The 27,252-nt window shown below is 37.2% G+C and overlaps 2 protein-coding genes and 1 long non-coding RNA gene across 7 annotated transcripts in view; 2 read left to right on the top strand and 1 right to left on the bottom strand.

The window, feature by feature from the left end:
* Positions 1-23,449, top strand: part of LOC123311898 (probable nuclear hormone receptor HR38) — a 51,358-nt gene extending 27,909 nt beyond the window's left edge. For 3 of the 5 annotated variants that reach the window (XM_044896016.1, XM_044896015.1, XM_044896014.1), the window contains exons 2-7: positions 8,778-8,887; positions 14,330-14,624; positions 17,316-17,678; positions 17,734-18,163; positions 18,384-18,646; positions 20,034-23,449. In XM_044896016.1, coding sequence (XP_044751951.1) covers positions 8,778-8,887; positions 14,330-14,624; positions 17,316-17,678; positions 17,734-18,163; positions 18,384-18,646; positions 20,034-20,290 — 1,718 coding nt within the window. In that variant the 3' untranslated portion in view covers positions 20,291-23,449. Of the gene's footprint in view, positions 1-5,056; positions 5,157-8,777; positions 8,888-13,944; positions 14,097-14,329; positions 14,625-17,315; positions 17,679-17,733; positions 18,164-18,383; positions 18,647-20,033 lie in introns of those variants that run through there. The other 2 variants (XM_044896017.1, XM_044896018.1) reach the window with 2 other exon arrangements.
* A 596-nt stretch (positions 23,450-24,045) lies between these two features.
* LOC123311156 lies at positions 24,046-24,382 on the top strand. The gene is made up of 2 exons (XR_006537427.1): positions 24,046-24,125; positions 24,229-24,382. It is a non-coding gene; the product is annotated as an uncharacterized LOC123311156 (long non-coding RNA).
* LOC123311155 (glia maturation factor beta) lies at positions 24,279-25,823 on the bottom strand. The gene is made up of 3 exons (XM_044894952.1): positions 25,668-25,823; positions 25,510-25,606; positions 24,279-25,374 (listed from the first exon to the last, which is right to left on the bottom strand). Exons 1-3 carry the CDS (start codon positions 25,668-25,670, stop codon positions 25,052-25,054), a joined length of 423 nt encoding a protein of 140 aa, XP_044750887.1. The 5' UTR covers positions 25,671-25,823; the 3' UTR covers positions 24,279-25,051.
* Positions 25,824-27,252: the final 1,429 nt, after the last annotated feature.

The raw sequence follows: 27,252 nt of genomic DNA, 5'->3' as shown, positions 1-27,252 counted from the left end.
TTTCAACAATCACAATGATTAATGTTTAAAAAGGAAGTGGGATCGCTGTTCTTCAGTCAATTGGCTCAGCGATAGACTACCGAAGATTGTTCATTCATTTTTGTGTCATATTTCATGGAGAACGAGAAATCACATAGATGCATGTTACTCAATCTTCTCAGGTTCTCTTTTTCCTTCGTTACATCGAATATTTCACTGAGATCCATCAAAGTTACACCTTTATCCTATGAAACGAGGACAAAGTGTCAGTTTACCAAGATTGCTTGTCTTCCCGGATATCACAGAATGGTTTAGCAATAATAAACGCCATTATTAGCTAAACAGGATGAGGGATTCGAATTTTTACGTCTTTCTTAACGCTCAGTGAAGAAAGAGGTGAATGGACTGAATTTTGCGAAAAGACCTAGATAAAGACACTGAGATTTTTTCGACATCAAATTATTATGAACAAAACAAATTAACTGGGCCCAGTTTTTAAAAGGTAATCCAAGTTCAATCTAAAAAAACTTGAACGGTAACCACACTGTCAAAATTATTCTAGAATCTACTGAAAACTTGGCTCAAACCTGAACAGTGCAACCGAAAAACAACGCGAAAGGGTTGATATCCTCTTGGACCTTAGACAAAAATCAAACTGGACATTACAAAGGCCTGGAAAAACTGCTCGAGACGCCGACCATCGGTGGAATTTCAAATCTCGAATGCAGCAGCTAGCGCATCTTCGATAGGAAAACAGACGTCTTACTTCTGCTAAAAAAGACGTTCGTACAATCGTACATTCAGGTGCGTTGTCGCAATGCTATTTAGCGATGCGGGTAAATTAAAATTTACCTCTGTGCCGCGGTATCTGAAGACATTCTTGTATACAGAGTTGTTTCGCAGGTTTTAGATGAATATTACCTCGGTATTTACTCCTCTGCTCTTCAGTTACGTGACCGAGAAGAATTATGGCAAAAAGGGAAGCTTAAACATCGATGAGTTGGGGTTAAACTTATCTGGTTTTCACAAAAATGAGTTTTTAAACATCTACACGTGTTTCGCTATCACAATAGCATCTCCAGGTGCAACCAATTTGGGTGAGCACCAACTAATTTGTCAATACTAAGATATATTGAAAAATTCTTAGCCTACTATAGAATCATACAAAATTTCAATGTCAAAATATTTAATTACTCAATATATTCTGCTCTTAATTGGATACATTTATAACAACGAACCTGCAACTTCTCTAGACCTTTAAAAAAAAATGTTTCTTCTTGCTCTGCAAACCAGACCTCTCCAGCTTTTATTACATCCTCGTTGGAAGAAAATTTACGACCTTTTAAACTTCTGTTCCGTTGAGGAAAGCGATGATAGTCGGATGCAGCCTAATCTGGCGAATAAGTAGGGTGTTCTAGTAATTCAAACCCTAAATCACGAATGTTTTGCATGGTAACACGAGATTTGTGTGCAGGGGCGTTGTCCTGCAAGAACAAAACACCTTTGGATAGCTTTCCGCGTCTTTTCTCTTAAATTTTTTTCCCGTAGAGTGGTCAGTAATGTCGAATAGTAATCTCCGGTTATTGTTCTACCCTTATCCAAAAAATCAATCATGATTACTCCATGGCAATCCCAAAAAACTGAAGCTAGAACTCTTCCAGAAGATTTTTGGACACGAAACTTCTCAGGTCTTGGAGAACCAGAGTGTCGCCATTCCATCGATTGTTGCTTTGTTTCTGGATCGTAGAAATGTACCCAAGTCTCATCCGTAGTAACACTTCGGTTTAAGAAGTTTACATCGTTTTCAAATCGAGCACAGATCGAAAGCGATGCTTCTACCCTTGCACGCTTTTGGTCAACATTCAAACATTTGGGGATCCATTTTGCAGCAATTTTTCTCATGTCCAAATTGACGTGAACTATATATGATGAACCCATTCAGATATCCGTTTCAGCCCAATTCGACGGTCTGATAAAATCATGTCATGAACTGCATCGATATTTTCGGGGACTGACACAGAAACTGTCCTTCCCGATCGGTCATCATCTTCAATGGAAAATTTACCTCTTTTGAAGCTTGCAGTCCAATTTTTCACGGTCGCATTCGAAGGACATTGATGACCAAGGGTATTAAGCATATCTTCGTAAATCTGCTTACCTCTTAACCCTTTTAAATACAGGTACTTGATGATGGCTCGATATACTCCAATTTACTTTACTTTTTGATATAGGTACCAACAAGAAAGCCAATGAAAGGATTTCTTGCCCCTTTCCTGGCAAGTTTATTGGCCTCTTCATTGCCTTTTTAATCCCCGAGTAAACCATAGACTGAACAGACCTTGTAATTCTTGCCTGTTTAGCGAAGGCATAGTTGTTGCATTTCCACTGACAAGGGCAGTTGTAGGCGACAGATCCAAAATTTTTCACCAGTTTCTGATTGAGAACTGAAAATATTCCAACCCCCACCGTCCCATACCGGCGGCAATTTGCTCCAATTGCCTGCGAGAAATCCATAGCCGTCGGAAGAACTGCAAAGAGGAACTATTCGCATGCAAAACAATGTAGGCGTGTTTATTGTTAGAGTAATTGTTTGAGTTATTTATCCACAATACCTGGATTCGCGAATAACCTGATAGATTATGCATCCTATATCGTGAGAACACTTTCTATTTCAAGTTTCAAACTGTCGTTGCACGGTGAAACAGAGACGAAATAGGGATTTTTTCGAGCCCGGCGCCTGACTATATGAACAGCGCTATTGCACAATTTCAGTTTATGTCCGAAGCGAACCCATTGTCCTGGGGCTGTAATTGAATGGTCTGTTTCGAGTTAAGCCAGTGTTTCTTGATTTGAGCTGCAGTGCTGCAGAAAGTTTGAAGTAACTAATTAGATAATTTAATTAGAAAAACTTGAAAAGAACTTATATGAGCTCAGGAATTTTACATACCCTTTCTTTGTGTTGTGCAAGTTACCTCTGGTCAAATTCCACAGAGTGGTTTTACAAATAATTCACAACCAAAAAGTTACCTTTCAGTATGATCTAATTGTCGTCTGTTGTTACATTTTGTGACGTTCCTGAATTTTTTACTCAAAACAGGGAACTACCATCTTAATCAAAATTCATTTTATAACATAGAAAAGATTAGAATTATAGTTTTCTAGATATTCACCGTTCATTTTTCGATAGTCACCGTTCGAGAAGTTTTTCTCTCAACAAACATAACCGTAGATGGAAATGTGATACATATTCCGAAAGAGCACCTCTTCTAGCGATAAATCTGAGAATTTCATCCATGTTGGCGCAACCGTTCGGTCTTGACGGATTCTCTAGTGAAATTTGCAATTTAAGAAAAATGCCATTTCGGAGATGAAAATCTAAACGAAGGGAAACAGGCTCATTAAATTGTTCGCAATAGATTCAGCGTATCCGAAAACCAATATTTCCATACCGAAATTTCAAATATCTGGCCATGTTTAGGAGAAAATAATTTTTTTTTTCCACTTTTCATTTTCGAGTTGTCTTCGAAGAGCTCTCTAGAGTGCAATTCTCTATTTAAGCATCAACTGTTTGGTTTTCTAGAATCCTCAAAACGATTTCTATGCACTCCATATCCTCAGACTGTAATAAAACATCCTGATTTTCAGACAGAGTAGCAAATAGGTCATTTTAGGGGGGTCTAACCCCTTGCTCATTTTTTGACCTAAAAAATCGAGATTTTCGAAATCGAATTTTTGTGCTAGGGCTGAAGCCTAAGCAACGCTGATTATAGAACCGGAAATCCCAATTGGATCAGATGAATATAACAGGAGGTATCGCAGATGGAAATTTGCAATTTTTGAAAAATGCTATTTCCAAGATGAAAATCTAAACGAAGGGAGATAGGCGTTCGAAATTGCTCGTAATGGATTCAGCGTGTTCGAAAACCTATATTTTCATACCGAAATTTCAAATATCTGGTGCTATTTAGGAGAAAATATTTTTTTTTCCACTTTTCATTTTCTAGTTGACTTCGAAGAGCTCTCTGGAGTGCAATTCTCTATTGAATCATCAACTGTTTGGTTTTCTAGAATCTTCAATCTATGCACTTCATATCCTAGGATAGAAATAGAACATCCTGATTTCCAGACAGAGTAGCAAATAGGTCATTTTAGGTCTTACCCCTAATCGAATTTTTGTGCTAGGGTGGAAGCCTTGGCAATGCTTAGTATATAACCGGAAATCCCAATTGGATCAGAAAAAAAAAGATAATTCGACTACTATAGGAAGTCCTTTGTCTCAAATTGCCTAGAGAATCACTTTGTCATATTTGCCTAGAGAAAACTTGGACACCCTACATAATAGGTATAACGAATCAGAATATTCAATCAGCAAGTTGAAATTTCGAACCAACTGATAGATTTCTTCGTCAATTTCTTAGTCTTTTTTATTTTTTTTCCTCACTTCTTCTCGTCATTTTTTTTCGTCGTTTTTTCGTCATAATTTTCGTAATTCTTCGTCAATTCTTACTGTAAAATTTCAAATCAATTATCATCACGAAATGAGCTTAAAACAACAACACTGAACAAGAAACTGTTCAAAAATCGATCAAATGTACAAAATCCTTCCAATTACACGTGTCTAATCCTATAGAACTCGTACCACCCTATCTATTCACTCCGACGCCAGTCGGTGCGACGATGAAAGATAAACCTAAAACGCTATTAATAAACGCAAAATATCATATTCCCCGAAGTAATCAGCGAACAATCATAAAGCCCTATCCGATATGTTTTCATGTAGATGCTCACATAATAAAACAAGTGAAAAACGCGCAGGCCGTATCGACACGGCCCATATCACAGCCAACCTGATTACCGGGGGGTTGTAAATATCAGCGATTCTGGCACCCTTGGGATTACACCCTGTCACACCCCGTATAAATAGGGTTCGATTTTTCCGACGACGTAGCACAGAGGCTAAGGTATATAAAAGGTACTTAGATAGACCGGAGGCTTATTTATTCATGAGCTGAAGACGAGCGGGACGGTGTGAAGGGGGCCTAAGCTGCGGTATCACGTGCCGGTGTAGTGGATGCAGTGACGGTGATTTAAATTCGGATTCGAGTGCTGGTGGACTGTTTTTCGATAGCCAGCTAGTCGATTTTGTGATGGAGATATGATAGCAACTAATTTACATGGTTAGTTTGTAGAAAACAAGTGAATTTATGATGTAATAATGATAATACTCATTTCTATGGACCTAATGGCCGTATTACACCCCTATACAGTGTGATTCTTTGACTTGTACAAATATTTTAACAGTATATTCTTGGGGTCAAAAGAAACACTTTTTTCCTATACCATTTTTTCCGATTCTGCCCTGATAAAAAGTTATAGCCATTTTGAATTGTCAAAATGAGCTGTGCCACCTCTGGAAAAACAAAATTACCTTCAGAATAACAAGCTAAATCTGTGACCCTACACATCTCTATGAATCATTCAAACAGAGTTGCATTTGTTCAAATTACCAAATTCTTCAAATTTCCCAGAAATTTTTTATTTTTTAACACCGAATTACACGAAAACGGCGCATTATACGAGAAAATATGAAGAATACTTTTATTTCACAAAACGTTCAAATATTCATTAGATAGCGCCCAACTCAGTTTTCAGAGCCGGATTCCTTGAATTTTTGGTATTTTTATGGTACGTAATGGTCATAATGAGAAAACTGAAAGACGTGGGTGATATATTGTGCTCGAAAAAGATTAATCAAATGAATGAAAAACTATATTCCGAAATCATGGGCGGTCCTACGGGGGGGGTAAAGGGGGTAATTACCCCCCCTAGAGCCCATAACGAATACGATTTTTTGAATTTTTCATATAAAAAAACTAAGAAAAAACAATATTATAATGAAATGAAAAGGAGAGATTCCTTTACAGTGCATCTCATCTTGGCTGAGACAGCCAGGTTTCTCGCTTGTTGTTTAAGATAGAACTTTTTGTGAAACTCAAGTTATCCTAATCAGATTTTGCATAACTGTTTCCGTTTATGAGATACAGGGTGATGTTGGAAATTGACACAAACTTATATTTTTTTCAATGGAACACGTGTAATAAAGTACAGGGTACCCTGTACTTTATTACTTCGTTGAATTCAGAAATGCTGAAAAACACTAAAACATCACATAATGATGATTTTAGCAAACAAAGATTATGCACTCATCACTAACACGAAAAACAAAACGAAGGTACTGTTATGGTTTGCGTTTCCCCAATATATTATTGTTTAGTTTAGTTTTTCCAATGAGTACTAGGAATTAGAAGAAATTTTAGTTAATTTATGAGAAATTTATTCATCATAGATGCTATGCTAGGAAATTTTGGATGGCATGGAAACATAAAAAAATATTAGGGAGTTGTCAGTCAAGAATAGTTTTCAGAAAAGTCACTCCTTGAATAGACTAATTGAAATAATTTGTTTTTCATAAGTTACGATTGTGTTGATGGATTTTAAAGAAATAATATATAAATAAAATTTGAATTCAGCGGTTCGTAACAGTACCTACCTAATAGCAGCACATAAATAATACAAAAATTCATAATACAAATTAGATACAGAAGAAATACCAATAAAATATTTATTGGTATTGATACAAATTTTCAACATTGCATAATATTTTACTAATTAAACTGTTCAAATTGCTGTCCGTTTTGCCAAACCTTTTCAATACGTGGTATAAAGACTTTATACTTTTTAGGTCTTTATACAATGCCTGAGTGCATTCAATATTATAAAAGGGCTGTTTTGTAATGTCTCTGTTGATGCACGAAGTTCTTCGGGACTGTTGTGTCTAAACACAATAACAATTCATAGCGATGACAGCTAGATCAGATTTGTTTTTTCTCTTCAATGCCTACTTGATTAAACCACGCTTCCAAATGTATAGTAGCCATAATAACAACGAGGGTGTTTGTATCATACATGAAATACTACTCTTAATAATCAAAAGTAATAATCCTCTTATTGAAACTTGGAAAATTCATGACTCACTAACAAAACACCATCATTATGTGATGTTTTAGTGTTTTTTAGCATTTCTGAACATCCTACCTATATAATGTTATACAGAATTTTGAAGGGAAAAAATAACGAATTCAACGAAGTAATGAAATACAGGGTGTTTCATTGAAAAAAATATAGGTTTGTGTCGTATCTTCAAAACCATACCTCAAAAACAAAAATTGAGTACGCCACTGGATTTTACGCAGAATTTCACAAAAAAGTAGGACAGAAACGTGAAAACCGCAAGGCTCTATCTTAAATAACAAACGAGAAACCCTGGCTGTCTCACCCAAAATAGGATGCACTGTACAATTTGAAGAAAAAAAATATGGTACTGCAAATGCTAACTAAAGATATCTACAGCGTGTTATTCGAAGTCTTAATTTGAAATTTCAATTGTTCTTTCAATTACTACCCCCCCAGAAAATCAGTCTAGGACCGCCCTTGTCCGAAATTCATTTCATTTGATGAAACCGTTTGTGAGATACAACTAAAAATAACATTTTTATGGTTTTTTGATCAGCCTGTATCTTTCAAACCGAGCCGATTCGGAAAAAATGTTGAAGGAAAAAAGTGTCTCTTTTACTTCAAGAATCTACTGTTAAAATATTCGTACGAGTCAAAGACTTAGATACCCTGTATTTGAAAATATTGCATCAGTGCCTTTTCCCAAAAGAAAATTCATTTCATTTCTACGATTTTTAGGCAATTTAGAACAAAAAAGTCCCTGTGTTTTTTCTGTAGGATTTACCGCTTTTCAATTAAAAATTCAAAACCGTTTGTTATTCAAAAAAAACTGGAGTAGAGCGATAGCACCATGAATATTATAACATCAAGAAGCTTCTCAACTTGCAAGAATTGTTGAAAATGGCCGCTCCCAGCTAGGATACAAGAGTCCAGTCTTCTCCTCTTGTTATTCATTCGGAAAACATGTAACGCCCTGTATCGTGAAACCCAAGCATTTCTGAACAAACACCTTTCCGACTCCGAAAAACTCAGAGCTTAATATCCTGGATTTGTTCGCAATGTTCATGAAATACCCTGTATTATCAAGGACCAGACAAAGAAAAAATGATTTATGTCCTTAGGAAGAACATTGGGAATATTTATTCTGCATCTTTAACCATTATCTTCTGGGTGTACACATATTCCCTATATCTCCCAGAATTTCTAGTGTTAACTCGATGTATTTCATCCGATTTGGTAGATTAGCCGTCATGATTCAATTGATTGAGAGTGGACTGACTTTTCAAATCAAATCGGCACACAAAGGCCTTCCTAAATCGAGATGACGTTAAATGCTGACAGAGCTCATCGCCTCTTTTACATATCGAAGCAGATATTATGTTCTCTTTGGATTCAGCACGCGTTTCGATGTAAAATACCGATGACCTTCCAGGAATAAGGAATTCCCGATGGTTATCTCGCCTGTTTCATTTCCCTTTTTTATGTTTATAAACAAATATGACATCATTAGGCACACACCTTTTCCCTTCCGGGTATATCGAAGAATCAATACATTTTCCAATCGATTATAAAAAGGGGTGGATATGGAGATCGTGCCACAGATGGATGTACATACAACCTTTCTAGGTGATGTGAAGAAAATTGATTGTTTTAGCTTGAGCATGTCCTCGTCCACCCCTAACTACGCCTATCGAAGATTGGAAAGCTTTTTGTCGTCAGAAAAACCCTTGCTGTTTTGTCTTGTTCGAGAAGAAATTTCCTCAAATCCCCGAATTTTTTTCCAGGTACATTATTGGTACAAGGCGACCTCTCTAGTGCCCCTCTGGTGGCGGCGAGTGCCCAGCCTTCAGCTCCATCCAGTCCCCAATCAAGTATGCTTCTGCTCCAACCACAGGTGAGTCTAAACTTCAATTCAGAAGACATAGAATAAGTTTCAGGCTAGACTGTTCGTTAATGGGCAAAATCTGCCCGACGGTTTCGGAGTTAAAGGCGTCGTAAGGCTTACGGAGCCTTTCCGAATCTTCTAATATAGTCCGAAGCCGATATTCATTATTCAGAGCGATATCATTGAACTTACTTATATGGGGGTTGAGTAATTACAAACCGACCGATCGAGCTCAGGAAGGAAACCATTGAACAACTCCTAATGATTAAAACTAATTGACAATGACTCCGTACACCTATATATCCAAATATTATGATATACCTACTCGCAAATAGATCGATGTAATTAATATAAAGTCGATATAACGATAACTATACGAGGAACGGGCGTGTCTTTGGTTTGTTATTTTATTTTGAGGTTTAATTATTATAACGAGATGCCGTATTTGGTTGTAGCCTGAGATTGAGTAGTTTTTGATATGATCGTTCAATTATTTCTATCAATTAATGCAGTGCCGGTTTTTTCCTGGTCTTGAAATAGCTGTTGCCTGGTGCTAGTTCTGCATGCCTACAAGCTCTTATACAGCTTATGGTACCTGAAAGGTCGGTGATGATTCAATCCTCCAGTATACCGATACTGTATTGGCGAAATCAAAATTTTTCAGATAGCTACCACAGATAAATTTAAATCGAAAATTTCCAGTTTTTTCTGCGCGAATTGATTGGATGTAACGATGAATCTCAACTAAAAGACTCCCATTGTGTATCCGTCGTATCAGGAATTCAATCTTTATGGCTATTTTTCATTTGCCAACAATGAACAGAAATATACATAATACCCTCTGTTTTATTGTTGCCTGCCCATAAATCAAACGATGTTGACGAAATAAAGAGGTATCTCATTACAGCTTTGTTGGTAGTTTAGATATCATCTCTAGGTATAATTCATGAGAGATGACAAGCTGTCAGGTGGGACAAGCGACTAAAGTGTTGAACTCATTGTGACACAGCGTTGAAATTACTTTGTGTAAAGCAGAAGATCTACCAGATAGAGGGAAGATTGAATTATAAGATTTAAATATTGAATTGTTATGGAAGATAGTTGGTGAAAATCCATTAAAAGATTGTTTTTGGTGAATTTTTGTATGTGGATTTTATATGTATGTCACATTCGGATCTAAGATGATTTTTCTTGGAGGAACGTGTGTCAAAATTTCACAGTTGATGAATTCCCAAAAGGTTCAGTTGAAACTTCCTCAAGACCGAACGGTTGTGCCGAAATGGATGAAATTCTCAGATTTATTACTAGAAGAGTTGATCTTTCAGAATATGTATCACATTTAGATCTACGATAATTTTCCTGGAAGATAATCGACTCGCAAGTTGACCATCGGAAAATTCCCAAAAAGATGGGGTCAGTTGAAACTTCCTCAAGACCGAAAGGTTGCGCCGAAATGGATGAAATTCTCAGATTTATTACTAGAAGAGTTGCTCTTTCAGAATTTGTGTCACATTTAGACCTATGATAATTTTCCTGGAAGAAAAACTACTCGCAAGTTGACCATCGAAAAATCCCCAAAAAGATGGGGTCCGTTGAAACTTCCTCAAGAACGAACGGTTGCTCTGAAATGGATGAAATTCTCAGATTTATTACTAGAAGAGTTGATCTTTCAGAATATGTATCACATTTAGATCTATGATAATTTTCCTGGAAGATAATCGACTCGCAAGTTGACCATCGAAAAATTCCCAAAAAGATGGGGTCAGTTGAAAGTTCCTCAAGACCGAACGATTGTTCCAAAATGGATGAAATTCTCAGATCTACTACTAGAATAGTTGCTCTTTAAGAATTTGTGTCACATTTAGACCTACGATGATTTTCCTGGAAGATAATCGACTCGCAAGTTGACCATCGAAAAATCCCCCAAAAGATGGGGTCAGTTGAAACTTCCTCAAGACCGAAGGGTTTGGCCGAAATGGATGAAATTCTCAGATGTGTTACTAGAATTGTCGCTCTTTCAGAATATGTGTCACATTAAGACCTACGATAATTTTCCTGGAAGAAAAACTACTCGCAAATTGACCATCGAAAAATTCCCAAAAAGATGGGGTCACTTGAAACTTCCTCAAGACCGAACGGTTTTGCCGAAATGGATGAAATTCTCAGATGTATTACTAGAAGAGTTGCTCTTTCAGAATATGTATCACATCTAGATCTACGATGATTTTTTCCTGGAAAATACTTACTTACTAACTGACCTAGAACAGTCCCCGTTTGCCAAGTGGTGATTCTTATGTTCTTGAGATCTTCTAGGGACGCTACATGCGTTAGAAGACCTGTTTTTTGTCGCCATTTCTTTACACGTCGAAATACTCAATGAATTTCCTTGAATTATGCAGTTACTTCTAATTCATCCAAGAATTTCGATCCTGATTCTCTGTAAGGCTCAATCACATCGATACAACAATTCAACTCTGCTCCAGAATAACTATCGGCGTTAAAATGGAGTTCTCTAGGTCACCTCCAAGGTGTCAAGTACTCCACCTTTCTCAGAACCGTCGTATAATGAATAATGCGATCGGCAAGAATGCAGAAATAATTTAATATTCCAATAACCGTGAAGGTTTTGTCGCTTCAATTCCGCTATCACAATAATCGGTGGGAGGTCTGCGCTCCCCCTCATGCGCCGTCGGCCATGTTGGACGCCGCGGCGCCCTAGAGAGCACAGTTTCCGCTCGCGTTCCTTCCTTCCAATAGTAGAGCTTTTCTCCGGTCCCGCCCCTTTCCAACGTCGGTTTGCCGGAGCGATATCTAGATCACACAAGGGGGAAACGAGCTCAAACATCAAATCAGGATGTGATAACTGTGAAAGCGAATAATTACCCGATAGGTTATTTATGTAACGACGCTTGTCAAGTGCACAAGGTTGGGCGTTTGGTAAAAAGTTGCCTTATGGGTGGAAATGTGCTTCGTGCGAATTCTAGCTATAGGAACTGTCTGGTCGTGATGTCCACTTGGTAAAAATCTATTCAAATTATCGAACAATTTTTTTTTGGTCCAGAAGATGAACCCTTGAAATCGTACAAGAAAAAATACAGATCGTGAAGCTCTATGTAGATGTTCTTCGCTAATTTTCAACCCCTTAGCTTCATTTTCAGGGTTTTTTTAATAATTGTGTTTGTGATATTTGAAGAATTGTTTTATTTCATGGTTTCCTATTCGTTTCTCTTAATGTGAAATCAAATGTTCCACCTGCTCCAATCAATCTGAGAAGATTTTTGCTGATATTTGGAACCGGTATGCGTTATGCGAGGATATACTGAAAAATTCTTAGCCTACTATAGAACCAAACAAAATTTCAATGTCAAAATATTTTATTACTCAACATGTTCTCCTCTTTATTGGATACATTTATTACAGCGAACCTGCAACGTCTCTAGACCTTTCAAAAAAAAATGTTTCTTCTTGCTCTGCAAACCAGACCTCCACAGCTTTCATTACCTCCTCGTTGCAAGAAAATTTACGACCTTTTAACTTTTTTTTAGTTGAGGAAAGAGATCATAGTCGGATGGAGCCAAATCTGGTGAATAAGGGGGGTGTTCTAGTAATTCAAACCCTAAATCACGAATTTTGTGCATGGCAACATAAGATTTGTGTGCAGGGGCATTGTCCTGCAAAAACAAAACACCTTTGGATAGCTTTTCGCGTCTTTTCTCTTTGATTTTTTCCCGTAGAGTGGTCAGTAATGTCGAATAGTAATCTCCGGTTATTGTTCTACCCTTATCCAAAAAATCATTCATGATTACTCCATGGCAATCCCAAAAAACTGAAGCAAGAACTTTTCCAGCAGATTTTTGGACACGAAACTTCTTAGGTTTTGTAGAACCAGAGTGTCGCCATTCCATCGATTGTTGCTTTGTTTCTGGATCGTAGAAATGTACCCAAGTCTCATCCATAGTAAGAATTCGATGCAAGAAATCTAAATCGAGCACAAATCGAACGCGATGTTTCTACCTTTGCACGCTTTCGGTCAATATTCAAACATTTGGGGATCCATTTTGCAGCAATTTTTCTCATGTCCAAATTGACGTGAACTATATGATGAACGCTTTCGTATGAAATATTCAGTGCTTCAGATATCCGTTTTAGCCCAATTCGACGGTCTTATAAAATCATGTCGTGAAATGCATCGATATTTTCGGGGACTGACACAGAAACTGGCCTTCTCGATTGGTCATCATCTTCAATGGAAAATTTACCTATTTTGAAGCTTGCAGTCCAATTTTTCACGGTCGCATACGAAGGACATTGATCACCAAGGGTATTGAGCATATCTTCGTAAATCTGCTTACCTCTTAACCCTTTTAAATACAGGTACTTGATGATGGCTCGATACTCCAATTTTTCGATTTTCACAATTTCGGTGGATATCTTCCTTCTTTCAATTCATTGCGTAACTCTGGCTTACTTTTTGACCTCAAACTTCACACTGACACTTCTAATGAGTTATTGTTCGTTGCTATGGTAACGCAATATTTTTTTCATACATGGAACTGGTCAAGGCTAACTATAGCTATCGATACATCCCCGTATCCTTCCTTTCCCGATGTGGTAGAGAATTTTCGAAATTTCTGGCTTGTCTGTACTTAGCCTTGAATCCGTTATTGGCGATAAGGCTGTTAGATTCGATCGAGAAATACGTATATAGATAACCTACAGGTTCTGATCGTGAACGTGGAAGCCCCTTCCGAGATACCTTCCAGTTGATTCACCGGGGGGTGCTAAAAAAGGAGTCCCCGGTCAGTCTGTCCCCTTCAAACTAATTCAGGATCGTAGAGAGACATTCGATATTTGACACTGAAGTTGTACAATTCGCGACTATAAATAAGACATTGTTCTAAAAACGTATACGAACTCAACACCAGTTCATCACATAATCACTTGATCAAAACGTCTAGTACCGAATTAAAAATGCACGTGAAACGAGCCGCACTGAACACCTCATAAAACCACCAGTATATAAGTGCGCATATATACGCTTTTGTCATTTTGTGAGTATTGCCCTATATATGTTAGTTTTGCGTCGAATATGTTGTTCGCCAGTTATTATTCTATGCGTGAGGGATCATCTATGGAAGCTACATTGCAACTTGGACTGGTAACAAACGATCCTATCTGCTATACCTACCATAATATCTATGGTACCAGTGAAAATCACGTAATTCAATTTCTAGACTTCAGTTTTCTCCAAGAACTCTTCATTTCTTGGTTCCTCTTTGAATTTTGGACTTGTGTAAGAATTTAGCAGTGCCTCCTGCACTCGTATCTAAAGATAACTGAAAAAATTTTCGATTTGGGAAGTGAGGGACTATTAATAAACCGTCAGAAGTTTCATCACAAGAAAAAATATACCTTGAAGGCGAAATTTAAGAGGAATTTTTCATTTTCCAGACCCCCTTTGGCACGAGCAGCTTCGCGGACCTACTGAGCGGTTCGTTTTCCGACGAACCGAGCACGGTACTATCACAGGAAGACCTGAACCCCTTTTCCGAGGTGCAACTTCACTCTCAACCGACTTCCCCGGCCCCCCTGCCCAGTTTTCAAGAGACCTACTCTGTCAAATACGGCCAGACTACGTCCAGCACGTATAAGATGGACGAGGAGTGTTACAACGTTTCGTACCATCATCCCACCCCTCATCAGGTGGCCACGCATCCGTACGACTATCAGCAGTTGCAGTTCACGGGTGAGTATCATCCATTTTTCGCTTTTCGTTGAAAGTATCATCGAATGAGGATGGTCAGTCCAGAATCCAAGGATTTCTGGTCAGAAGCTATTATTTTTGCTCCTTTTTATCAATGGTGTTCATATAACTCTTATAAAATGAGCGAGGTAGACTTTCCTCCATTGAAATACCTCAAATTCGTCTTGGTTGTGGAATGCGAGAGTTCCACGAGTTGTTCTTGATGAACGATCGATAAAGAAATTCGTCATATCATCATCAGACTGTCCTCGACACAAAAAATTTTAAGTATAGAGGATTCGATCGAAATTACCTCACAAAACCAAGCTATTATTTTGAATTAGGTATTTCGAGAATCACAACCTGCTTCAGAAGAACCATTTACATACTTAATTAATAATCGAACATTATTATCCTTATGGAAATGATGCCGAAACGGTTTCTTGTTCCTCGTTGACTTCTTCATCTGGAAATTAAGTTTCGAAATGGATCGAAATTCAGGTCGACCCAATCTTGGCGTTTCCTAAAAGCTTATAAAACAAGAATGCACTTTCTAACAACGTCTAGTTCTGTTACAAACAAAAAATATTGGTAATCATCTTGATGCCCAAACGTTCAAAGTGAAAATCCGATTTTCTACCAATTTTTTCAAGCATTTATGGTTATAAAGAGGACGTGGCGCGTCTTTCATGCATTTATTCTAGTTACCTCAGCTTTTTGTGGTTAGAAAACAACAAACTGCCACGAGAGAAAGATTAAGAAACATTTTTTTAAGAGCCTCCCCTTTTATCTCCGCCACTGATGAGAATCAGTCAATTTTTTATGACGAAGGTTCAGTTTAGCCAAAACACCCATGTACTAAATTTCATGCGAATCCGACGAATTTTGACAAAGCTATGACAAGTTTACTGATGGATTTTGGAGGTCTATAGAATAGAGTCATTCGGGGCAACTGTGCGCACTTTTGCCTTTCAAGGCATACTCTGTTTCAAATGTTGTAGCTAGGAAAATTAAAACATATTCATAAGATAGAGAATTTTCTAATCTATAAAAAAACATCAAAAAGCAAACAAACAAAAACATTTTCTTTCCGCAAAAAAGAATTCAATAGAGAAAGTCGGAGTGCGTTCACATGCCCCGTATTGCGGGTAAGTGTGCGCACCCTCACGGGGTAAGTGAACGCAGTGCTTAGTGAACCACACAATCAAAACAAATTACAAAATAATGTCTTCAAAATGTTATATGTTAGAGAAATGCTGTTTATTGTCAATACAGAAGCGCCTTTTGACAAGCAGTGCATTATTGTTCGTGCCACAATTCCTGGTGAACACAATACTTGATACATTCCCCTGTTGGTGGCTCTTCATATTTTCTGAACAAATAGAACAATATTGATCGAGGCTTAACCAAGAAAATCAACAATGTCATAATTTATTCCTCACTGAACTAATGCCCATATAATGAATCTATGCGCACACTTTCCCCTTTCCCCAGTAAGCCAAAATTTGAATTGACGTTCTTATGGAGTTAAGCAGCTAAGAGAACCTAAATTTTTTTATTATATATGTTAGATTTAATAAAACACGTGGTTGGTACTTTTTATTCACAAAGTAAGATGGCGGTCGGTTATCTAGCACGAGGAGGTGCTCTAACAAAGGGTCAGGTACAAAGCGTACCGCCCGACAAGGTAGTTCAAGTAATTGTGTGTTCGGCCTGTGCAGAAGAGAGAGCAGGTAACATTGGAGCACAGAGTTCACAGAGCATAGGTTCTAGCTCTTATTCTTCCTTCGACATTCGTCGTCGGACATTATCAGTATATTTTAAGGGGGGTCAAATTAACATTTGCTAACATATATTTAGATTATAATAAAATGCGCATAATCGAATAAAATATTGTTCAACACTGTCGGACTCGGAACTTGGACCTGGCAGAATTTGCAGAGATGCTAGAAATTAACAAGAAAACTAGTGAATTTGATTGATTGCAAATAAAAAGTTAACGAAACGTCGCACGGCGCACTCCTATGAAAAACTATTATAATATGGCGATTCTGCGCCCTTGCTTCACCCAAATGAACCCCTCTTTCATACATTGCATAGTCGAGATATACGCACTGCGCACACTTACCCACTGCGCTCAGTTACCCCGAATGACTCTATGTATTTCTTATTGCTGTCAAACAGACTTTTGAAGTGTGTGTAACAGTTTACCACGATTTAAACGATCATGCAGAAATGAATGCACTGTTAGATTTCATTACCCATTCTTATTTTTGACGCTTGTGTTCGCAAGTGAGAGTTGACTCTTCTTATCGAGCGTCTCGATGTTAGAATAACTTCATGGAGACGTCTTCTGACTGTGCTGAATAAAATTGAAGTACTGGCTGGGCGACATCTCGAAGACGTTAACCTCCAATTCTTCAGATTCTTAGAGGTCTTCTCATCGAATGAGTGGCAAATAAAGAGTTAACGAAACGTCGCACAGCGCATTCCTATGAAAAACTAATATGGCGATTCTGCGCCCTTGCTTCACCCAAATGAACCCCTCTTTCATACATTGCATAGTCGAGATATACGCACTGCGCACACTTACCCTCTGCGCTCAGTTACCCCGAATGACTCTAAATACTGTAGAATCTGCGTATACATCGAAAAAATCAGTTTGGCTTCATCAAATTCCGAATTTCCCATCAGGTACCGCTCCATACTACGCCACCCCCCAGACGTGCAGCTCCAGCTTCGAGGCCCTGATGAGCCAAGAGAGCTACTCCCTGCCCGCCTACCAGACCAGCGCCACGTCCGAACTCCACATCAGCACCACCCTCAGTCCCAAACAGCGCAGAGCCTCTCTGCCGTTGCAGAGATCGGAGTCCACGAGCAGCAGCGAAAGTCCCAAACTGAGGCTGACGGGGCCCACGCCTTCGGCCTGCTCGTCGGCCGCCAGCTCCCCAGGGGGCCCCGGCGACAAGGGGCCCACGTCTCCGTCGCCCTCGCAGCTATGTGCAGTCTGCGGAGACACCGCGGCGTGTCAGCATTACGGCGTGAGAACGTGCGAAGGTAGACATCTTTTCTCCCAAATCCGGATCAAAACCTTCAAAAATCAATGTTTCAGGTTGCAAGGGTTTCTTCAAAAGAACTGTTCAAAAGGGATCGAAGTACGTGTGTCTGGCGGACAAAGCCTGCCCGGTGGACAAAAGGAGAAGGAACAGGTGTCAATTCTGTCGCTTCCAGAAGTGTCTGATGGTCGGCATGGTCAAAGAGGTGGTGAGGACCGACTCCCTGAAGGGACGAAGGGGCCGTCTACCCTCCAAGCCCAAATCTCCGCAAGAATCTCCCCCGAGCCCACCGGTATCCCTGATTACGGCCCTGGTGAGGGCTCACGTCGACACTACGCCGGATCTGGCCAACTTGGATTATTCCCAATATTTGGAACCGTCCACCATCGAGCCCATAATGTCGGAAGCAGAAAAAATTCAGCAGTTTTACACACTCCTTACCACTTCTGTTGATGTCATCAGGAATTTTGCCGACAGAATACCAGGGTATGTTCATTTTTAACCTCATCCAACAGTTGTGCATCACTGGCGACACCTTTTGCCCATACTTTCTTTGGATGCCATGTTAGGAGGACTTTCGAGATTGTACCATTACTTGTTTTGCTTCTAACGATCTCAACATAACCTTCTGGTGTTGTCGTTCTATCATGATAACATTTAGTTGAAGAAAGCCACATTTAATTGTTTCGAATTGATTTCCTTCCAGGTTCCAGGAGATCTGCCCGGAAGATCGGGACCTCCTGTTCCAGTCGGCTTCCCTGGAGCTCTTCGTCTTACGCCTCGCCTACAGGACCCACCCGAACGATACCAAGCTGACCTTCTGTAATGGCGTTGTTCTCAACAAACAGCAATGTTACCGGTCGTTCGGAGACTGGCTACACGCAATCATCGAGTTCTGTAATGGGCTCCATCAGATGGAGATAGACATTTCTGCGTTCGCCTGCCTGTGTGCGCTCACTCTTATCACAGGTGAGTTTTGGATCATTAGACGTTAGTTTTTTAGGGAGCCTTCTCGTCGATTGGAAAACGGACGGGTCGATCGGAGTGCTGGGAGGGCCGTTGTCGAATGGTACTCGATTTTTGTAGCGAATTCCTGAGCCAGATCAGAAAATACCAAAAAAAAAACGGAGAAAATTGAAATTGTTTGACAAAACTGACAAGAGTAAGGTTAGATCCACAAACCACAGAACACTAATATTAATTGATCGCTGTTAGGGATGGGCAGTGCCGATTTAGCTCATCGTTAGCGAAGAGTAGTGTTTTTGGCCTCGGTATTTATGAAGTTCATTTTATCATGGTGTTTTAAGAATAATCGTCCCGAAGATGAATATTCTGGACAGCTAGTCCATTTATGGAGAGTGGGAGGGGCGAGGAAGGCAAATCAGTTGATTTAGTGCATTTCTGTGTCCGCGAAAAATGCCAAACGAACGACAAATATCCGGAGCATAAACAAGCAGCGAATACTCTCGGCCAGGAAGCCGGATCGAAAAACCTCAAAAAGACCTATAAAATTTATTATTTTTGACACAAATGGAAACAAATAAAAACAGTGACATCCTTAGAATAAAGAATCATTCTATGTTCTAAGAATAGAATAGTATTCTATGTTCTAAGGTGACATTACTGACAGAAGTGAGGTTAGCACCGATCACGACAGGGGTGGGTGCGACGGATTCAACTCATCGATAGCAGAGAATAGTGTTTTGGTCTCGGTATTCAAGAAATTCATTTTAGTATAGTTTTTCAGGACGAATCGGTCCGAAAAGGTGAATCCCATGGCCTAGTTGATGATAGTCTTTAATACTAGCTGCTAATCTAAAACGATTCTTTTTTATTCAAAATTGAAATAGTGCATTCATTGCTTATCCGCTCAAGTCATAGAGAGACACGTTTCACAACGTGAAACTTCAGTGAATCCACTAATCCAATTCAATTATCTAGCATCCAGTCTTCAATAGCTACCTGTTAAGCCCGTGCATGTTCATCAGCTTCTGAATAATAAATAACCAAGCTGTCAATAAAGAATAAACAATCAATGGGTTGCTCAATTTAATATTCATTTCCATCGAAATTGAATCACGCAACTGCCGCGTCGTCTGCTCCTACCGCATATAAGATCATTCAAAATTTATAGATTTGGCCCGCTGTTCAGTTGATGGCTCGTATGATTCGATTTGGTGAAAAAATACTCTATTGAGAAGGGAATCACATAATGCACGTGATGTGTAGCCGATTGATTCCAAACACACTGGCTGAACAAGTTTTGGTTGTGTTTCATAGACGGTTTTTACTGTGACAGCTGGCATGACTTCACTCGAGATTATCTTGAAGAAAAAAACCGTTTTCTTCGTTTCAGATCGTCACGGGCTGAGGGAACCGCAGAGGATCGAACATCTCCAAATGAAAATCATATCATCGCTTCGCGACCACGTGACTTACAACGCCGAGGCTCAGAGGAAAACCCATTACTTCAGCAGGTTACTCGGTAAGCTTCCCGAGCTGAGATCTCTGAGCGTGCAAGGTTTACAGAGAATTTTTTATCTCAAGTTGGAAGATTTGGTTCCAGCGCCCCCTCTCATCGAGAAAATGTTCGCTGCGAGCTTGCCCTTCTAAAGGTGCGACGAAGACATGTTGATTCCTTCTTTATATCGATTTGTGATGTCGTTCATTGCGTATATCGATAATCCTCTATTATTTCTGAGACGTTTCTAAGCTTGTTCCGTGTCAGCAGGCGACTAGAGAATTGCTATCACCTCCTCAATCTCCACCATTTTAATTATGCTATAAAACATGCAATTATTCCCAAAGTGCAATTTTCTCATGAAAGATCGAGATTTTAAACATAAATTGCACTTTTACCAGATGAAGCCGAATCCATTCGTTAAAGCTTTTTCGAATGATCTTGGAAATAATAAACTATTTAAAAGTTTCAGAAACATTCCTCAGCTTCCTTTTGACTTCGCGCTGAGTTGTTTTCTTGTGTCTTCGTTCTATGAATAGAATTTATATTGTAGAAAATATTTACTCAACTGGAAATACTCTTAAATCACTCCCTGGTTCTCTTCGCTTATTATCTTTTCTCATCATGATCTGGAGGTCTTCCTCACCGAACCGTCTTCTTTTTTATGTTAAGTTTAATCATGAATTAAATTAAGGATATAAAGGACTAAACCGACAAGGAAAGAATTACAGGGAGAGAATCTGATGATAATAATTGTAAGTGCAGAAACTTAATTTACTATTTGAAAAGTGATATATGTAAATTTAAGAATGTTGTCTGTAAAAACTGAGTTTATAATTTTTCTAAATGTTACCAGTACCTACTATATTGCACACTAAGTGTAAAAGATATATATTTAATTATTAAAATTGCGATAAAATTCCTAGTCAAGGCACTGTATATAATGGATATAATTTTATTTAAAGATATATTTTGTTATTGCTGAACGGATTTTACCTATACGATCCGACATAAAGTTACCTACTTAAAATTGCACTCGAAATAACAATATTAAAACAGAGGAATCGGCGTTTTAAATTTGAAAAATTGGAATACACGAAAAAGAAAATCAATTTATTTGTGGTTATGCATTTCATATGCAGACTAGTTGAATTTTCTTTTCCAGTTTAAAATCGATTTTAGTGTCGTTTTTCAACAATTCGCACTTTCTGTTTCTAATATTGTCCAAATGCACACTCGTTTTCGACAACTAAAGGAGAATAGTGCCATTGCCTGTTGCACTGTGTGCTCTGAGAATTTTTCATATCAAATGAAAACTGCCTTGCCAATAATGATAGGACTGAAAGAGAGTTACCTGAATTGGAACGATATACCTGTTATGTGATGTGATGCTCTCTGGTTAAATGATCAATATAAATATACTATTTATAACCAATAGCAAAGATAGGACATCGATATTTCCACCGTGTAAATACAACAACAAACAGTTCGAATTTCATTCATTTCGAGAGACCATCCACTTCACGATATCCAATAAATGATATGACTCGAAACACTTAACGATAATCCCAAATTATCATATTATTTTTCTTAATTTTTTGTTAAAAAACTAAACTAGATTTCATTATTGAATTTTCCGTTCTTGTTTGTCCCGATTTAATTCAAACTGGAAGTGTCCGAATTTTTGATTTAAATCTTTGTCTATGACGTAGCCCAACATAGACAAAGAGACTTGTCTATGACTTTACCCTACTTCCCTTCACTGCACTCTCCTTCACTCCACTCCACTCTCCTTCACTCTACTCTACGTCACTCGGTCACTCCACTAAACTCTACTCCACCCCACTTCACTCCACTTTACTCCACTCCGCAGTTCACTTCCATAGACAACCTTCACGCTGCTCAGTCTGCTCCGCTAGATTCCAGATTCCACTACAATCCATTCCACTCCAATCCACTCTACTCTACCCTACTCCATTTGTAATCTAAAGCCTTCCTTGGAGGGTTTTTTTCCAACAAATTCTCGTGAAAATCAGTTTCGCCAACCCGGAGATTACCCTAGACAAACAGACTGACAAAAATTTTAAAAAAAGTTAATTAGGATTATCGTTTTCAAGTTCTCATTTGTGATCTCAGAAATTTTCACCATGAACTAATAAAAATTCCTCAGCCTTACCCTCGAAAAATCAAATTTCATAATTCGCACAGCATGGTGTAAGTAAACGTCATTGGTATTTCACATCTTCCACATATCATTCTTTCTTATGATGTTCATTCACATCAGAAACGTTTAGATACAGAGAGTATATACATATTTTTGGAAAGATATTCAGGTTTCGATGAACAGATATCATGGACAGAATTTTTGGAATATCTGAAATAAACTTATTTTTGTTTTTAGAATTGAAATATAATAATGTGGATAGATATTCGAAAATAATGAAATACCAACAGAAACGATTCTTCAGCGTTGAAAAAGAAAACTTCTACCATAGCATTTATTTTTTTTATTTCCTGATTTTCAATATAATATAATATGCAGACAGGTCCTCCTGAGTTATTCATTATTCTCTTTCTCATAAAAGAATTTTCTATATATTTCATCGCCAGCCAAGCATGACATCACTTAATCAAAAAAATAATAGTGAATACAAAATTTCTTCTTTGATCAATACTGAATGCAACTGCTTGATATAAACATTATAGCGCTCCAGTTCATCTATGGAGTTGAAATTACGATGGAGTTTATGAACGCTGTAAATCTCTATAATTCCTAATATAGAACATTATATTATTGCTTAACGCATTGCATTTTCAGTATTCGATTAGCATAATTTGTCCTGCAAAGAGATGAAACAATCTCTGTAGCTTCAAGTAGAACTCAAAGAAGTTATCCTGAAGTATCCAGAGTATCTGCACGTTTTTAGAATGAAGAATTTTAATACTCACTCCAATGATTCATAAAATCTGCCAATGAATGCCAGTTTTTTATTTGTGGTATTGTATGATAGATTAAGTTACCAATATATCCCATTTTTTCACTTGATAGAGATATAGTTTACATGAAGATTTACTACTCCTATACTGTTTATTTTTATTTTTTTCTACCCTGAATCTGTTGGGAATTTTTAATGCAATTATATAAATATTTTTTTGGTTGATTGTTGTAATTTGGAAAACAAATTTTGGTACTTACACTTACCAGTATCAGTGTTTTCCAAATTTTATTTTATAACAATTTTATTTTTTTAGGTGTGAAAGTATGTTATAATAATTTCACTTCATAAAATAAATTATAAAATATGAGGTTATTTTTATTTTTATTGACTCATATTACCACTTCATTCAGACTTTTTGTTATATTACGCCATTATTCAGATCGGTCATCGGCCCTTCAAAGAAGGTCATGGTTTCGATCTCATTCCACCTCATCAGAGCAACACAACTACCATCAAGGATATATGGATCTGGAAGGGACGTTCGTTTTTTATCGGGCCTAGTCAGATTGCTTAGAATCGTTCTTTAATGATATCCATATGCAGAGGAGACGTTTCATTGAACATTGAACTCTCGGATGGTGAAAACCGAACGCCCTACTTCTGAGTCACAGATTACAGACCAGAACAGATCTATTATCTGTGGTTATCGCCACAGAGCACTAACCAACACCGCAGATCTGTGGTGGTAACCACAGATCTGTATGTATTATTGTTCTATGGTGGTAACCACAGATCTGTATGTGTTATTGTTCTATGGTGGTAACCACAGATCTGTATGTATTATTGTTCTATGGTGGTAACCACAGATGTGTTAGTGTACTCAATCACAGACATATGTCTCTATGTCTATGAAATACTTTACTGAGTTCAATGACATCGCCTCCAAAGATTTCAGAGCTTAACTCTATAATCTTTGATCGCCTCTACTTCCTCTAGATCCGTCCCCAACTCCCACCTCAATCGGATAAATTGTATCGCAGATAACAAAGTGAGTATGTTACTGATCGATTACTAATATCATTGAACGCAGTCTTAAGTTAAGATAATGAAGCAAGTTTTAGTTGGATGATTATTTTCGATATTTATTGTAGGAATACGCGTACCCTACATAAACAGGTCCGATAAAGTAATGGGAAGAAAATAAATAGAAAAATTATTTATTATACTTGGACAATATAGGAAAAAAGTACATATTTATATATATATAAAAGGAATGTAAGATAAATAAAAATATTCACTTCTTCAGATGGTTACACAATTTACAATAAATATTACATCCTCCACTTTCATTAAAATGAAAGTGTAATAACCATAGCAAACTTTTTCTCATTAAAATATCTTTCAGTTTTACAATATAATATGATCTATAAAATATTTATATTTTACTGAATGTTATTTTTGGCAGTTCAGGTATTGAAGTTAGTGATTAAAGTACCACATGATTTGGTCTGTTATTGCATCAGTGGTAAATGAAAAATACATTAGTAACAACCTCATTTTTCAAATGGCAAGCATAAAAGATTGCTACAGAATAATGCGATATGAATAATTTTTCTCATTATATCAATGACTACTTGATAAAATTATCAGGAATGATGGTTAGATACAAAACTATCAAGAAATATAGATAGGTATATCTTAGGAACCTTCAACTTATTCTGAAGTAGATCAAAAATCCATTTATAAGCTCTTCTATTCTTGATGGAATAATCGAGTAATTAATAAAAAGAGAATTTTCCAGTAAATACTTGTTACAATATCTATTTGAGCTGTTTAGGAGTAACCCAGATTTGAAAATTGAATTAAAACAGCATGTGTAAATACATATAACATAATATAAAATTTGAAAACATATCATAAATTATTATATAAGTATTTGTACTTATTATTCATATCTTAAAATGCATAACATCGTCAATTCCCCAATTTACTGAGAAGCCATTCTTCAGTTAGTTCCTCCAACTCTCTTATTTCAAATGTTTTAGAAAGATCTGCAGTTCTCTGGAGGCATATTTTAGAAGCTGCATATAGCATTTGCAACTCGGCATGACTGTCTCTTGGTGTGAAGTAAATGAAACACAAGGGATAAGACACTCTGCCATCTTCATGTTCTCTGCGGTATGAGAGAACAATATAACGTGGTTGATGACTCCTTAATGTATCCTGTAGTTCTTCAATCGTGGTATTTTCTAACTTTTCGTCAATTATGATTTGTTGCCTTTCCCTATCAACTTTCACTATAGGAACAAGGTAAAATATAATAATTGTTAATTAATTTACGAAAAATTTAGATGTGCAGTAAAAAAACGAAATATTTTAAATTCTCCTAAAGCACACATAAATATATCTTAACATTTTTATTGTTAACTCACATATAAGGGCAGAAGTGTCTTGCTCTTTTCTGAACCTAAATTCTTTCAATGCTTGACGGACTTCTTCCGTTACTTCGCAAATATTAACGTTTCCAGACTGAAAACAGGAAGAAATTTGATTAGAGACAAATAATCATCCTCGCAGTCATACTACTTGCCATATTAATTTGTGGTTTCGAAGCAATCGAAATATCAATTATTCTTATAAATTTTCTGCTACCCTTTCATCAAATTAATAGATAGATTGTTTATACAATTCAAACGCCCATATTGTATTTGTATTGTGATGATGAAAGAAGGCGCAAAACACCTGCGCCAGTTGATGAAAGATGACGTATGCGGCAAGTCAAGCTAAATTGACAGTTAGTATAGCACATAAAAGTAAGTCAAGATAGAGGGGAAACTCAGCTACAAAAACTGGACCCCTTATTTAGTTTGTTGAACCACCGCATGGGGTCGCTTCCATCGCTGATTTTACGTTTGTAAACATTTCCATAACCTCATTCTTTTCGTCTTTGCAGTGTGAAGTGCATCGTGATTCCTAAGTGTTTTTTCTGATAATTGAATAAGATAGAAATATTAAAAGCAATAAATTTTGTGTGCCGAACTGTGGTGATAAGACTAGTAGACGTCATCGGTTTCCTGAAGCAGATAATAAACAACCGGAAATTATCAAACTTTGGATGGAAAAAGTTTGTAATCCCTTGTTGACTACTAAAAGTACTGAACAAATACGAAAATCCTATTTTGAGTGAAAGTGTGAATTTATTTTTTACATATATATGGGAATTATTGGTTACATGAATATTAGTGCTTTATGATTAAGGGTTCTCCCAAATTGAATTGAATTGAAAAAATCAGCAAAGTACTGATGAAACGTCGACTAAGTTAAAAAAAAACAGTGTTTTCCTTCAGTCCTATAACCAATAATTCCCATAGGACATTATAATTATTTCTATTTTATATTTTACATATATGCCCATACACTTTGATGTATATATCGACATCAGAATCATTTCTATTTTATTTTTTTTCCTATCAAGTCCATAGACTTTGATGTATATATGGACATTAGAATTATTTCTATTTTATTTTGTACTCATAAACCCATACACTTTGATGTATATTATATGGACATTAGAATTATTTCTATTTTATTTTTTACTTGAAACCCATAAACTTTGATGTATATTATATGGACATTAGAATTATTTTTATTTTATTCTTTACATATAAGGCCATACACTGTGATGTATATATGATTTATTTATGAAGAAATATTGTTATATCGTTGCCTACATATGTGTTTTTTTTATTCAAGTCATCAAGCTTCTGAGAACATTGGATTTGAAACAACTCGTACTGGAATGGTAATATAGCATCTTGACATGCTATATTAACTCGTTCCAGTACGTTGTTTCAATCCCGAACTTCAAAAATCAAATCAAATGATTTTAAATAGGAAGCATTTCAAATTTTCCCGCTCATTTGTTTCGAATTCCGGCCGCCAGAGGGCGCTTTTATTTCCTCGAACCACCGCATGGGGGCGCTGAAACTTGACCCCACTTCTTAGTAGGGGAGTTTCCCTTCTATATGGGTCTGTTCTGTGGTATAGCAGTGGCGTAGGTATAAACAATGTGTAACGAAAATTGTGATAACTTGCGCGAAAAATTTGTCTCTATCATATGCCTCAGGTGTTAAATTAATTAATAAAATAGTAATAATTTTTAAGCATAAAAAAGG

This window comes from Coccinella septempunctata, chromosome 4, assembly GCF_907165205.1.
Source record: "Coccinella septempunctata chromosome 4, icCocSept1.1, whole genome shotgun sequence".
NCBI classification, from domain to species: domain Eukaryota; kingdom Metazoa; phylum Arthropoda; class Insecta; order Coleoptera; family Coccinellidae; genus Coccinella; species Coccinella septempunctata.
This window is presented reverse-complemented; position numbering and strand designations above follow the sequence as displayed.

What these genes read in the sequence shown, in the direction of transcription:
- LOC123311155 (XM_044894952.1), bottom strand. An exon ending in AGACACTTCTGCCCTTATAT is followed by an intron (nt 25,375 to 25,509) that starts GTGAGTTAACAA and finishes TTGTTCCTATAG; the next exon opens with TGAAAGTTGATAGGGAAAGG.